Source organism: Maniola hyperantus, chromosome 9 (assembly GCF_902806685.2).
Source record: "Maniola hyperantus chromosome 9, iAphHyp1.2, whole genome shotgun sequence".
Taxonomy (NCBI): domain Eukaryota; kingdom Metazoa; phylum Arthropoda; class Insecta; order Lepidoptera; family Nymphalidae; genus Maniola; species Maniola hyperantus.
This window is the reverse complement of record NC_048544.1, coordinates 1,205,365-1,218,446: the sequence shown is the minus strand read 5'-3', so window position 1 is coordinate 1,218,446 and position 13,082 is coordinate 1,205,365. Positions and strand designations below refer to the sequence as shown.

General features: G+C 41.2%; 1 protein-coding gene across 2 annotated transcripts in view; it reads left to right on the top strand.

Annotated features, from left to right (window-relative positions):
• Window positions 1–13,082, top strand: part of LOC117985172 (SID1 transmembrane family member 1-like) — a 41,675-nt gene that overhangs the window by 11,748 nt on the left and 16,845 nt on the right. The window contains exons 6-14 of one of the 2 annotated variants that reach the window (XM_069500840.1): window positions 2,248–2,374; window positions 3,673–3,756; window positions 4,814–4,983; window positions 5,879–6,021; window positions 7,808–7,942; window positions 8,594–8,696; window positions 9,514–9,625; window positions 10,270–10,452; window positions 12,660–12,780. In XM_069500840.1, the coding sequence (XP_069356941.1) occupies window positions 2,248–2,374; window positions 3,673–3,756; window positions 4,814–4,983; window positions 5,879–6,021; window positions 7,808–7,942; window positions 8,594–8,696; window positions 9,514–9,625; window positions 10,270–10,452; window positions 12,660–12,780 (1,178 nt within the window). Of the gene's footprint in view, window positions 1–2,247; window positions 2,375–3,672; window positions 3,757–4,813; window positions 4,984–5,878; window positions 6,022–7,807; window positions 7,943–8,593; window positions 8,697–9,513; window positions 9,626–10,269; window positions 10,959–12,659; window positions 12,781–13,082 lie in introns of those variants that run through there. The other variant, XM_069500839.1, reaches the window with a different exon arrangement.

The window sequence follows — 13,082 nt, the reverse complement described above, 5'->3', positions numbered from 1 at the left end:
GACGCGAGGTTCATACGTGCATGCCTTGTGAGTACATATCCGAGGCGCCCTGAGGAGGGATCCAGGTTTTATAAGGACATTATTTCTTCTGTGCTGAAAAACAATTTCTAACAATAATATTAGTGACATTGCATTTTGTTTTGTGAAAATTATTTTTGAGTGACGTATTTTTTTAATTTTCAAATTCAGTGAAAAAGAACATTAACATTCCATGAACAATATAGACAATAAGTGACGTCTCATCATCTCATTTTAAAAAGGGAATTTTTTATAGACATTTTACTTTTTTAGAACAATTTTATTTAGTTATATTGTCATGTCATAATTGCCATTGTATTTTGTAAAATTTTCCTGTCATAACAATTTAAATTTCAGCAATTTATAAAGAAACAGTATTTCACGTATGAAGAGGACTAATCTCTCCGTTCCATGGTTCCATTCACAACAAACTCCTACGGACCATGCCACAATTCGTAAGGTTTTCAGCAAAGCTTCCTCCGTGCATTGCGGATCATCTTTTATTTCGAAGTGAAGCAGCTTTTGTGGAGTGCTGTATAGCCTCCGCACACATGTTCCTGTAGTACACTGGGCAGCCTAAGACACGATGTCACTCGTTCGTAAGTCCTTCGACCTTTTCACTTTTCCAGGTTCACTGAGTTTATCGCGCTCAGAACCTCTCTTCAGGTCTGTGTGGACGCGAGTTTGCCAAGGTTCGACGTGAAGAAGATTTGCTCATCATGCGTCTCCTCCGTCATCAACCTTTTTGCACTCCGAACGCTTCATTTATTGTAATTATTTTTTTCCGTGTCACTTAGGCATACAGGTCCACTGCTTATTTCTCTGGTCTTAAGTACTGCCTCCCAGTCATTGTGTACACAATGACCTGAGGTATTACACCATTACCAGATACTGCTACAGAAGACTCAACATTGAGGCAACTTTCAATCCTATTTGCCTTCTCATTTTTATCAATACATGTTCTAGTTTTAGGGTTCTTTTCCTTCATTCTTATGTATATAATACTTGCCTTACTTAATATTTTTTTTTTTCTGTTTCTCACTCCGTAGGGGGGTGATGTAGAGGTGCAACCTCTACCGTTACTTGGCTGGCAGCTATTAGGAAAACTTCGCAGCTGCCACACAACAATATTCAAATTTGGAACGCAGTGGGGAATCCTCCTGGTCACGCACGTTACAAGATTCCACATTCCCTATCATCCGCTCGTCACGTCAACATCTTCTACCATTGTATTATATAAAGCTCGCGAGCCCGTCTGTATTGTACATAACATATCAATTGTAAAGTGTAAAATAAACATCACTATATGTAGCTGGTTCTTCATTACATCAACCCTTCAGCTACAACACGTCCGTCCGTTACTTATATTATAACTGCTTTTCTACACACTTTTTTCTGGAAAGTGACTAGTTTTATAAGTCATGGCTTGTATTACTCAGTTATTATTGTCATAATCTGTTTTGTGTGTCCAATAAAAAAAAAAAAGAGATTGTTTTACAGTGACTGAGATATGTTTAACAGGCATGACTCGAGAGAAAGATCCGAAATAGATCTGAGTTAGATCGTAGCGTACCATACCGTAGTTAAAATGGCTGCCAAACCGAAATTTTACTGCGCGTTATGATTACATAGATTCATATTTTTAGGGTTCCTTTTCTGAATTTGTCCATCTCACTGTCCTGTCAGTGGGCTGTGTCTCGTAAACTTTAAGAGCGATCACGCACTCATCCGATCCGAGTCCGTGAAAATACGGATATAAAAAACTCAGACCGAACTCGGATATTGCTTACGCACTAATCCGATCTCGGATCAATTCCAAGCTATTCAAGTGACATCTTCGGCATATTTACGTCTGTCATTCCTACGCAGAGCCTATAGAGAAAGAGAGAGAGCCAGCGCGTGCCAGACCTTTGTTATTTTATAAAAGCTGAAAGCTGTCAAGCTGCGCCAACGTTACGTCTGATTTGAACCCGAGGCACATCTGAGGTATTCTCAAAGATGACGGAGAGAACTCGGATGACAGAAGTGCAGTGCGTAAACGCCGTAATAGGTAGAGAGAGAAAATTTTCACAGAATTGTATTTCTACTGCTGCTACCTATAACAAGAAATAATAAAAAATTTAAAATGGCCGCCATGCAAATTAAAAAAAAAAAGTTCAGTGTTATATATTGTACGATGACTCGCACTCGACCGGTATTATTGTCATTGATTCATCCTATCATTTATAGGTACTTCGTGAAGAGCAACTCACAAGTGCGGGAGGACTCCGGTTGGCTGTCCCGACCTCAGAGCGTGATACTTATGATAGAGTCAGATGACGATATATGCGCTGTGGTGTCTATACAAAACTTTTCGGTAAGCAGTGGCCCCGATTCTCTAGTCTCTCTCTAAACTAAATATAGAGTATCTGCATCCTTTTCTTTTTACTAATGCTAAAAAAGGAACGGAACATGACTTTCACATTTAAAGACTCTTAATTTTAGTGCACAATACAAATTTAAACAGTAGGTTCGCGAGTGCGTGCTATAATCACGGGTTTTACCATCTAAAAATTAAATTTAGAAATGTCAAACTGCTTCTGTCCTTTTCATATTACAATAGTAAGAAGAGGGTGCGAATACTCTAAAATTAGGTTGTGCTTAGAATCGGTGCCATTATTTATTTAATGCCCGTTTACATTGCTCTAATCGCTCGACCTAGTATAGTACGCAACAGGTCGAGATTGCAATCAGATTGGGAATGCCCCGCACACACGAGCGAGTGCGGGAGACGTCCCCCCTCATACCCCGATTGCCATCTAGACCTGTCGCGTACTATAGTTCTCAAATATATTTTTGATGTTATAAATACTATCTGTCCCGGCTTACTCACGTGTGTAGTCGCTTTTTGACGCTAAGACAAGGGCATCAGTCGTGGGACGGGACACCATTAGCTCCGCGTGCCTGGATTTCGGTGACGGTTCCAGTGATGAAGAACAGCAGGAACTGTCGGGAGACGATCGGCAGCTGTCTCCCCCCCCCCCCCCCCCCAGCCACCCTCACAACGGGCTCTACGGGCAGCGGCACGTGCGTCCCGCAGTCAAAACCGCGGCGCGTGCGCGGACGGACTCCCTTGAAAAAGGACCCCGGATGGGTTCGACTAGTCGGGCTAACGTCGACGACACACGTGAGTACAGCCGGGACAGATAGTATTTATAATGGAAATCACTCACGGTAGTTTTAACGCTAAAATATTTTTGATGATTATGTATAAGTCCCGAAAATTGCTATTGCGCTGGTACCATGTCTATATTAACATCGAAATGACGTCATTTTTACGTCAGCCGAAATAAAAATATTTCATCAGCAAAACTTCAGTCTAGTGCTGACGTCACTAAAATGGCGACCACGCGCATTAGCAATTTACGGTACTTATAGAAGGAAATAGCAGATTTATAGAGCATTGTTCCTGTCATCGAGACCGACAAAACGTCATATAACGCATACGAGTGACAGAGACAACGCTCTGCAAAGCCGAAATGTCATTCTAAAGACCAATTTGCGGGACTTATATCGCCGAACTGGAATGCAATTGGAATTTAGAAGTGGTCACAAGTTGTTTCGTTTCTTTTGTTCAAGTGTGAACGCTGTGAAAACTGTATACTTGTGTTTTAGTGTCCAGTGTTCGACAACGAAAGGGACATATTGTATGACGGCTACTATTTAACTATGACGAGGCGTGGCGGCATCACATTGACGGTAAGTATTTTTAGTGTTCCATAGCTCAAAAGGTAAAACGGAACCCTTATAGGATCACTATTGTTAGAAAAGATATATTACTCGATTAATGATTACCTTGTAGAGAAATTTTAGTTTTATTTTAATTTTTGACATTTGTAATATTATTATTTAAATTTGTATTTTTTTTGTGACTAAGTATTTAATGTGACTAATTTTATCAAAACTATGTACACGTTGTTAGGTATATCATAAGTAACATATTGCATGCGAATAGGCAGAATTTAGCTGTACCTTTTTGTTTTGTAATATCTGCACTGTTTACCCATATTCGCAATAAAGAAATTTGAATTGAATTGAATTGAAATGTTGTTCGTCTGTCAAGAAACCTATAGGGTACTTTCCGTTGACTTAGAATCATGAAATTCCGTAGGTAGGTAGGTTTTATAACATAAGTAAAGGAATAAATCCGAAAACTGTGAATTTGTGGTTACAGTACCAAAAAAAAATTAAAATGTGTTCATGAACAAATAACTAGTATTTCCGTTTCAAAGTAAGATAACTATACCAATTGGCGTATCATATGAAAGGTACATTCTAAAACAGATTTTTATTTATCTTTATGCATAATAGTTTTTGATTTATCAAACTAAATGTCAAAAAATACGACTGTAATACGGAACCCTCGGGGCGCGAACTTGACTCGCACTTGGCCTGTTTTATTATTATACTTTGGGTACGGAACCCTAAAAAGTTGTAATATGTGTTGTGATAATCATATCAAAAATTGCTGAATATCTACTCCATTTAAATAAATCTTAAATCTTCTTCTTCTTCTTCTTAATATATAAAAGGAGAAGGAGACTGACTGACTGACTGACTGATCTATCAAAGCACAGCTCAGACTACTGGACGGATCGGGCTGAAATTTGGCACGCAGATAGCTTTTATGACGTAGGCATCCGCTAAGAAAGGATTTTTGAAAATTCAACACCTAAGGGGGTGAAATAGGGGTTTGAAATTGTGTAGTCCACGCGGACGTAGTCGCGAGCATAAGCTAGTTGCATATAAATTGCAGCAAGACACGTTCCCGCTCGGCTTCTACATAGTGTTCATAGTGAAGACTTCGGACGACGACTGCACGGGGAGCGTCTCGGCCAACGCGAGCGTGCCCAAAATGGCGCAGTTCTTCGGCTGGGACGACGCCGTCAGTGTCGACACCAGTGACGGCCGAGTCAAGAGGTTTAGGTGAGTTCACTAAAGTTGTATGTAAAACTAGCTGATGCCAGCGACTTCGTCCGCGTGGAATTAGGTTTTTAAAAATCCCGTGGGAACTCTTTGATTTTCCGGGATAAAAAGTAGCCCATGCAAAAAATCACGTCGATCCGTTGTTCTGTTACGACGTGATTGAAGGACAAACCAACAAACCAACAAATAAACACACTTTCGCATTTATAATAAGGGTACTGACTAGTTGACCAAGCTTCGCTCAAGTGTAATTTTTGAGAATTGGAGGGATGATGACTAGACTAGTCGAATCAGCGACTTTTTATCAAACGTCAAAACACTCGCTCAGTACATTGCGACATGGCTCTCTTGGCACTTGAATGACATTGACAGGGGGGCGCTGTTGGAGAACAAAGGCTTAGAATATTCAAAAAAAACAAAGGGGACACTTGACGGTTTTCGCCATGCGCCAAGATAGCCTTGTTGCACTGTAAGGGAGCTCGTATGAAATTCACAGATGTGACGTCATAAACATTTGACGTAATTTGACGTACTTTTTAGGGTTTCGTACCTCAAAAGGAAAAACGAAACCCTTGTAGGATCACTTTGTTGTCTGTCTGTCGGTCTGTCAAGAAACCTACAGGTACTTCCCACAGGAACTTGTGGTTACATCACACAAAAAAATTAAATTGTGGTCATGTACTAATAATAAGTATTTTCAATTATCAAAGTAAGATAACTATATCAAGTGGGGTATCATATGAAAGGGCTTCACCTGTGGATTCTAAAACAGATTTTTATTTATTTTTATGAATCATAGTTTTTGATTTATCGTGCAAAATGTCGAAAAAATAAGACTGTAGTACGGAACCCTCGGTGCGCTAGCCTGACTCGCACTTGGCTGGTTTTTTTTCAGTTTTAAAGTGATCCAGACAATTTCGTACCAGGAGTACATGATAGCGGCGGGGGCTGCGTTAGGGTTCTTCCTGTCCTTCTATGTGGCCTTCATACTGGTCGTACTGTGTCAGAGGACTCGACGGAACCACCACGGCGATGGAGGTGAGAAAATATGAATTTTCACAATTTAATAACAAAAAAAAAACAACATTAAATAAAAATAAAAATAAATTAAATTAAATCTAAAACCTCATCGAGACCACCGCAGCGAGGCATTGTACCCAAGATGCTGGCAGCATTACCCCTTTGGATGGCCAAACTAATTCTTTGACCAAGGTAGCTGCCAGCTCTCGGGTCCCCGGTTGACTCGATAATCCATACTTCCATACTAATTTTATAAATGCGAAAGTGTCTTTCTGTCTGTCAGTCTGTCTGTCTGGTTGCTTTTCACGGCCCAACAGTTTAACCGATTTTGATGAAATTTGGTACAGAGTTAGCTTACATCCCGGGGAAGGACATAGACTACTTTTTATCCCGGAAAATCAAAGTGTTCCCACGGGATTTTTAGAATCTAAATCCACGCGGACGAAGTCGCGGGCATCATGTAGTTATAATATAACAATAATAATAATTTACTCGATTTAATAATAATATAACAAGAATAAAAATTTGTTTATTAAGGCAACAGAGACCCATAGTTTGTTAGCATATACAAGACTTGGAAAATATGTTCTAGTATGATGATTTTTTTTTACTACTATGATTCTATACTTATATTATAAAAAAGTAAAGTTATTTTTATTCATACAATATATTACATTATTTATTATTATATGTGATGTAATAATCTGTTATATATAATCCTTATTGTGATATATCCACTCCTTTATAATTTAAGATCCTCAGCCACTAATTTTCCGTGTTTAACCGCTTTAATATAAAAAAGGTAAACCATAGTAAACATTTACTCGGACTTGACGCTACAGGTCGTTTCCTAGTGTAGGGTGGTGTGGGGTCCACTGGTAAAAGTTTACGTAATGTACAAGTAAGCAAGTACATATAATCACTTTACCTTCACCTTATAGTCACTTAATTAGTAGAGACATGGACTATCAAAGCAAGAGAAAGGCAAAGAATAGATGCGTTTGAAATGTTGTGCTGGAGGCGGATGCTACGGATTCCGTGGACTGCCAAGCGCACAAACATGTCTATCCTTTCGCAACTCGGGATCACTGCCCTCCATAATATGTTACCAACGATTGCTCTCATATTTCGGCCACATCATACGGCGGGGGGACGACAGCTTAGAAAAGCTCATAGTGACGGGCAACACTGAGGGCAAAAGACCGAGAGGCCGCTCACCAACTAGGTGGTCCGACCAGCTAAAGGAGTCCAGCAGGTGTGGATTTCATCACATTGTAAAAATGGCCACCGAAAGAAGCCGATGGAAACAGATAAGCCATTCGAGGGCAGTTTGCCAGGACCACGATCTTCAGCAATGAAGGAACGACCGGAGAGAGATAGTCACTTATCACAATTACTTGTGATTTGTAATTGTACTAAATACTTATACTAGTACCAATACTTTTTGAATAATAAACGATTATCTATATATATAAAAGGAGAAGGTGACTGACTGACTGACTGACTGACTGACTGACTGACTGATCTATCAACGCACAGCTCAAACTACTGGACGGATCGGGCTGAAATTTGGCATGCAGATAGCTATTATGACGTAGGCATCCGCTAAGAAAGGATTTTTGAAAATTCAACTCCTCTAAGGGGGTGAAATAGGGTTTTGAAATTTTGTAGTCCACGCGGACGAAGTCGCGAGCATAAGCTAGTTATTATTATATTAAGTTTGTAAGTTTGTTTTTGCTTTTCCTTTTATATATTAAAGAAGATAAGGACTAACAAGTAAACTTCTATCGTTTGTTATGTTCAGATTCCCTGATCGCGCCCGTGATGCCGCACAACAACGAGAACGTGCACACGTCGACAGCGCGGCGACGACGGCACGTCATCAACGACGGCAGCAGCAGCTCAGTTTCACAGCATTTGGGCGACGGGGAACATGGAGGTAAATCATTTTTTTGTATCTTTTTATTTAACACTTTAGCAGTCCTCGGCTTCGCCTCGGCCTTCCAATAATACTCGGCCAGTAATCGCTTTATTTCAGGCCTAGACTGTAATGTACTATTTCTTCCACTCGCTCGGAATTCTCTACTTTACTGAAGAAAGGATTTCACCCTTCTTCTTCTTTGGGGCTATGCAGGTCCTTGATATCCCTGTATCACTGTGATCGTCTCTGATCTATTGTGTTTGCCTCCACTTCACACTTCCCTGTCAAATCCCGTGGCCGCCAAATACAGCAGCACCTTCTTGACTGGACTTGAAGTACCATCCTCAGGATAAATGATATGTTTCCCGAAGTGGACACCACGTTGGTGCATCAGAGCAGAACAGAAGCAGATAATATGCATCGGAGTCTCGGTAATTTTTCACCCTTAAAGTGTACTGTGTAAGTAAGAGCCTCAATAGCTCAACCGGTAAAGGAGTGGACTGAAAACCGAAAGGTTGACGGTTCAAACCCCGCCCGTTGCACTATTGTCGTACCTACTCCTAGCACAAGCCTGACGCTTAGTTGGAGAGGAAAGGGGAATATTTGTCATTTAACATGGCAAATATTCTTAATAAAAAAAAAAAAAAAAAATTTTGTTTTCTCGTATAGGGGGCAGTTCGTCGTCGGACACGGAGTCGGACGACTCCCCGCAGGACGAAGCAAACGACGAGTACCCCAACGGCGGCAGACTTTGCGTCGCCAGTCTGGCCAGGTAGCTTATGGTGCCATTTAGTTCTACACAATTCTAAACACTAGCTTATTTTATTTTTATTTTATTCGTTTATTTGCAATTATGGTGCCATTTAGTTCTACACAAATCTAAACACTGACGTACACCAAAGTGACAGTATAAAGAGAGACAAGTCGTCCGAAGCGACCTCATTGTAAACTAGCTGACCTGCCCCGGCTTCGCTCGGGTGGAATTTAGAAAATCGGTGTGAGGGGTAGAATTTTCAAAAATCCTGAAATAGGTACCTACGTATTTTTTATTTTGTAACCGAAAACTAAAATATCAATTTTCATGGAAAGAACTTGAAAAATGACGGACTTTCGTACAAATTTTCATAACCTATTTAACCCTCTTGGGAGTAAAATTTTCAAAATTCGTGAAACATGTATTTTTTGTTCTTAACCGAAAGCCTAAATACCACTTTTTATCGATGCAACTTCAAAAATGATAGACTTTCATACACACTTCCATCCCCCATTTACCCCCTTAGGGGTGGAATTTCGAAAAATCCTTTCTTAGTGGATACCTACTCTTAACAGAGAACAAACCCTCCAAATTTTATGTCTCTAGGACCAGCGGTTTAGGCTGTGCGTTGATATATAAGTCAGTCAGTCAGGACTTTGAATTTTATATATATATAGATAGATTATATCCCTATTCAATACTCTCGTCTTCGGCTCGAGTATCAAAACTAAACTCTTCGAGTGTAATTTTTCACCATGCCGCACTTATAGCTTATATAAGTATTTCATGTTTTTATGTATTTGAAAATTTTTCTAATAGTTAAATTCTCCCATAGATGTCGGCCGCGCGTGCTGCAGGCTCGCTCTAAGATGTACCTGTGGAACGTGCTGACCGTGGCCGTGTTCTACACTCTGCCCGTCATACAACTCGTCGTCACCTACCAGCGGGTGAGACTTTACCCCCCGTAATGCCCCGCTTACGACGCGGTATTGACTCCGAGTGGCCTACTTACGCAACGTTCGTTGACCTCTGGCGTCAGTCAGATGTTTAGTGTTTGTTTTGTAAGGTTTATCATGATGCCTATACTATAATGATGATGATGATGTATGATTACTCAAACAGGCACACAGATCTGTATTATAGGTCTATTCCGGAAAACCTGTATCCATTCATTATTACAATCGCAACTGTTGTGATTGGCTGAAGGCATTCTTGTTGTAACAATGTGTTGTAGCCAGCAAGGAGCGAGTGTCGGCCAAGCAGAGGTGTTTGCGATCGTCACATTGAAGCTTAGCTTGTGGGCTCTTCTCAGACCTGGGCGCGTTTGGAACCCTCTTAGCTTTAGTTTTAAGTTTGTGTTATAATTATCACCACTATATCTTACAAATCTAACACTATACCAGACAATCAATAAGAGTAATTTATTACCTATTTTGAATAAATCATTTGACTTGACTTTGACTTTGACTTACATTTTACCGTAACCGCGAGCCTCTGAAGTCGACTAAAAGTTTCGATTAGAAAAAGATTCTGACGAATTGAGAACCTCCTCTTTTTTTGAAGTCGGTTAAAAAATTCTCTTTCTCCCCAGTTGCTCAACCAGTCGGGCAACCAAGACCTGTGCTACTTCAACTTCCTGTGTGCGCACCCTCTGGCGGCGCTGTCGGACTTCAACCACGTGTACTCCAACATCGGCTACGTGTTACTTGGCGCCTTGTTCCTGGCGCAAGTGTGGCGGCGACACCAGCAGCACAGGACCAAAACACCCACACAGGTAGATATCACCCCAGTCGCTCAACCAGTCGGGCAACCAAGACCTGTGCTACTTCAACTTCCTGTGTGCGCACCCTCTGGCGGCGCTGTCGGACTTCAACCACGTGTACTCCAACATCGGCTACGTGTTACTTGGCGCCTTGTTCCTGGCGCAAGTGTGGCGGCGACACCAGCAGCACAGGACCAAAACACCCACACAGGTAGATATCACCCCAGTCGCTCAACCAGTCGGGCAACCAAGACCTGTGCTACTTCAACTTCCTGTGTGCGCACCCTCTGGCGGCGCTGTCGGACTTCAACCACGTGTACTCCAACATCGGCTACGTGTTACTTGGCGCCTTGTTCCTGGCGCAAGTGTGGCGGCGACACCAGCAGCACAGGACCAAAACACCCACACAGGTAGATATCACCCCAGTCGCTCAACCAGTCGGGCAACCAAGACCTGTGCTACTTCAACTTCCTGTGTGCGCACCCTCTGGCGGCGCTGTCGGACTTCAACCACGTGTACTCCAACATCGGCTACGTGTTACTTGGCGCCTTGTTCCTGGCGCAAGTGTGGCGGCGACACCAGCAGCACAGGACCAAAACACCCACACAGGTAGATATCACCCCAGTTGCTCAACCAGTCGGGCAACCATGTTTACTCAAAAAAATTGCGCTTATTACGTTATTGATTTTATTCTTGTCGCTTTAGGTACATATAATCATTTTCATGTGAAAGGTCATATAAAATCATGTCAAATCAAATAAAGAAATGGATGGAAGGATGTGGTTATATAGTCCTGTTAACCAGTTCAAGAGTAGATTAGACAAACATTTGAAAAACTCGAAGCACTTCTGATATATCAGCGAAAGGTCTATTAAAATATTGATAAGTCTTGAATGTGTTTTTATTTTAAATCTGACATATTATTTCCCATACAAAACGTCAATTTAGCTATTAAGGTGACGCAGGACGCTCGACCAAAATTGGCCGCGCACGTGGGTAACGTTTTTGCTTTTCACTTGACATTGTATGAGAAAGTTGAGAGGCACGATGATTATCACTGAAATCAAGCGCGCGAAAAAGGTTTAGGAAAAGTATTTTTGAGAAAAAAAAAACTACTGAATTTATGTTTGCAAAGTAAAGTTATTTCAACTAATGAATAAATAAACTACGTCTAATGATAAATTGTTTTAGAATTTTCATATCCCTAATCTTATTTATTTACGCCCAAAGTTGTCATAAATTTAGTGTTAAAATAGGAATCTTTTGAGGCCCGTAACTTTTAAATCAATATTTTTTTCAATGTTTTAGATATCATTGAACCTAGATAATGACGAGATAAATCAATGTAATTCTTAGTTTTGTGCGTACAATATCGAATATTGTTGTATTTTCCCTCCTACGTTTGTATGGAGAAAGCACCGAACTGAGTCCCCTTAAATGTTATGTTTTGTATCGGTTCGAAGCGTCTCGCCGCGCTACCGAAAATTAAAATTGACACTTTGTATGCAAATGGTCTTCGTGTTGACAATGTCTCTTACTAACATTTAGTTCCGAGAACATTAATATGACGCTCACTGCTGCTATTAGCGCAAAATCGTGAAAATTAAAGGCCAGACCGCATTACAGCGGCGCTGCCCAGCGCGGCACAAAGCGTCAAAGTTTATTTTAATCATTTCGTATGGTGCATATACTAGAGCAGCGTAGCGCATTGATGCGCGTCATGGCATACAGACTGTTTATTATAACTTGTACTCTGCTGTCATGATGGCACAATTGTTATGTTTGCTTTATTCCTTAGAATTTAGGGTTTATTTTTGTGTGACTTGCAATGGTGCCAACTTAACGTCAGGGGTCAAGTTATAGGGAACAGTCTGTCGGGAATATCTAGACGCGCCGCGCAGCGTCACTGTAATGCGGTGCGGCCTTAAACTACTTCTAGACCAGGCCCCCGATTGTGTAAGAAAAACGTATTCATCGTTATCGTAATCGTCAACTAATTCAGCCCTTTGATTGGTTGATTCGCTGTTTACATTTTTTCACACAGCCAATCAAAGGGCAGAATTTGATGACGATTTCGGTAACGATGAAAACGTTATTCTTACACAATTGGGGGGCTGGTCGGTAGGTCGGTCGGAGGTCAGCTCAATTTAGGCATCAGTTCATTTTTTATCTAGGGGAAGGGTATTTAGGGTCTAATACAGATGGTGGTTTGTTGTCAGAAAGAGCTGGGTATACCGCAGCACTTCGGGCTACTGTACGCGATGGGCATCGCGCTGGTGAGCGAGGGGCTCCTGTCCGCCGCCTACCACGTCTGCCCCAACAGCATGAACTTCCAGTTCGGTGAGCTGACCTACTGTACACTTGTCAGAACTGGTCGGTACTACAGACTCATTTCGAAGATTAGGATTTGTACTACGCAACTCTCGGGAGTTCCATAGTCCTTTGGTAATACGATTACTATATTACGCCTTAGTCCGAAGCAAGCTCGAAACAAGCACCTGTGTCTGGCATCCGTACGAGGCAAAGTACGGGCTTATATTAGAAAAAGTACAAAAGGCCTTCCTAAGATACCTGTATAAACGTTGCTATGGATATTACCCTTTCCTATACCCAACCAAATTTATGTTAGGTTGCTTAGGTTT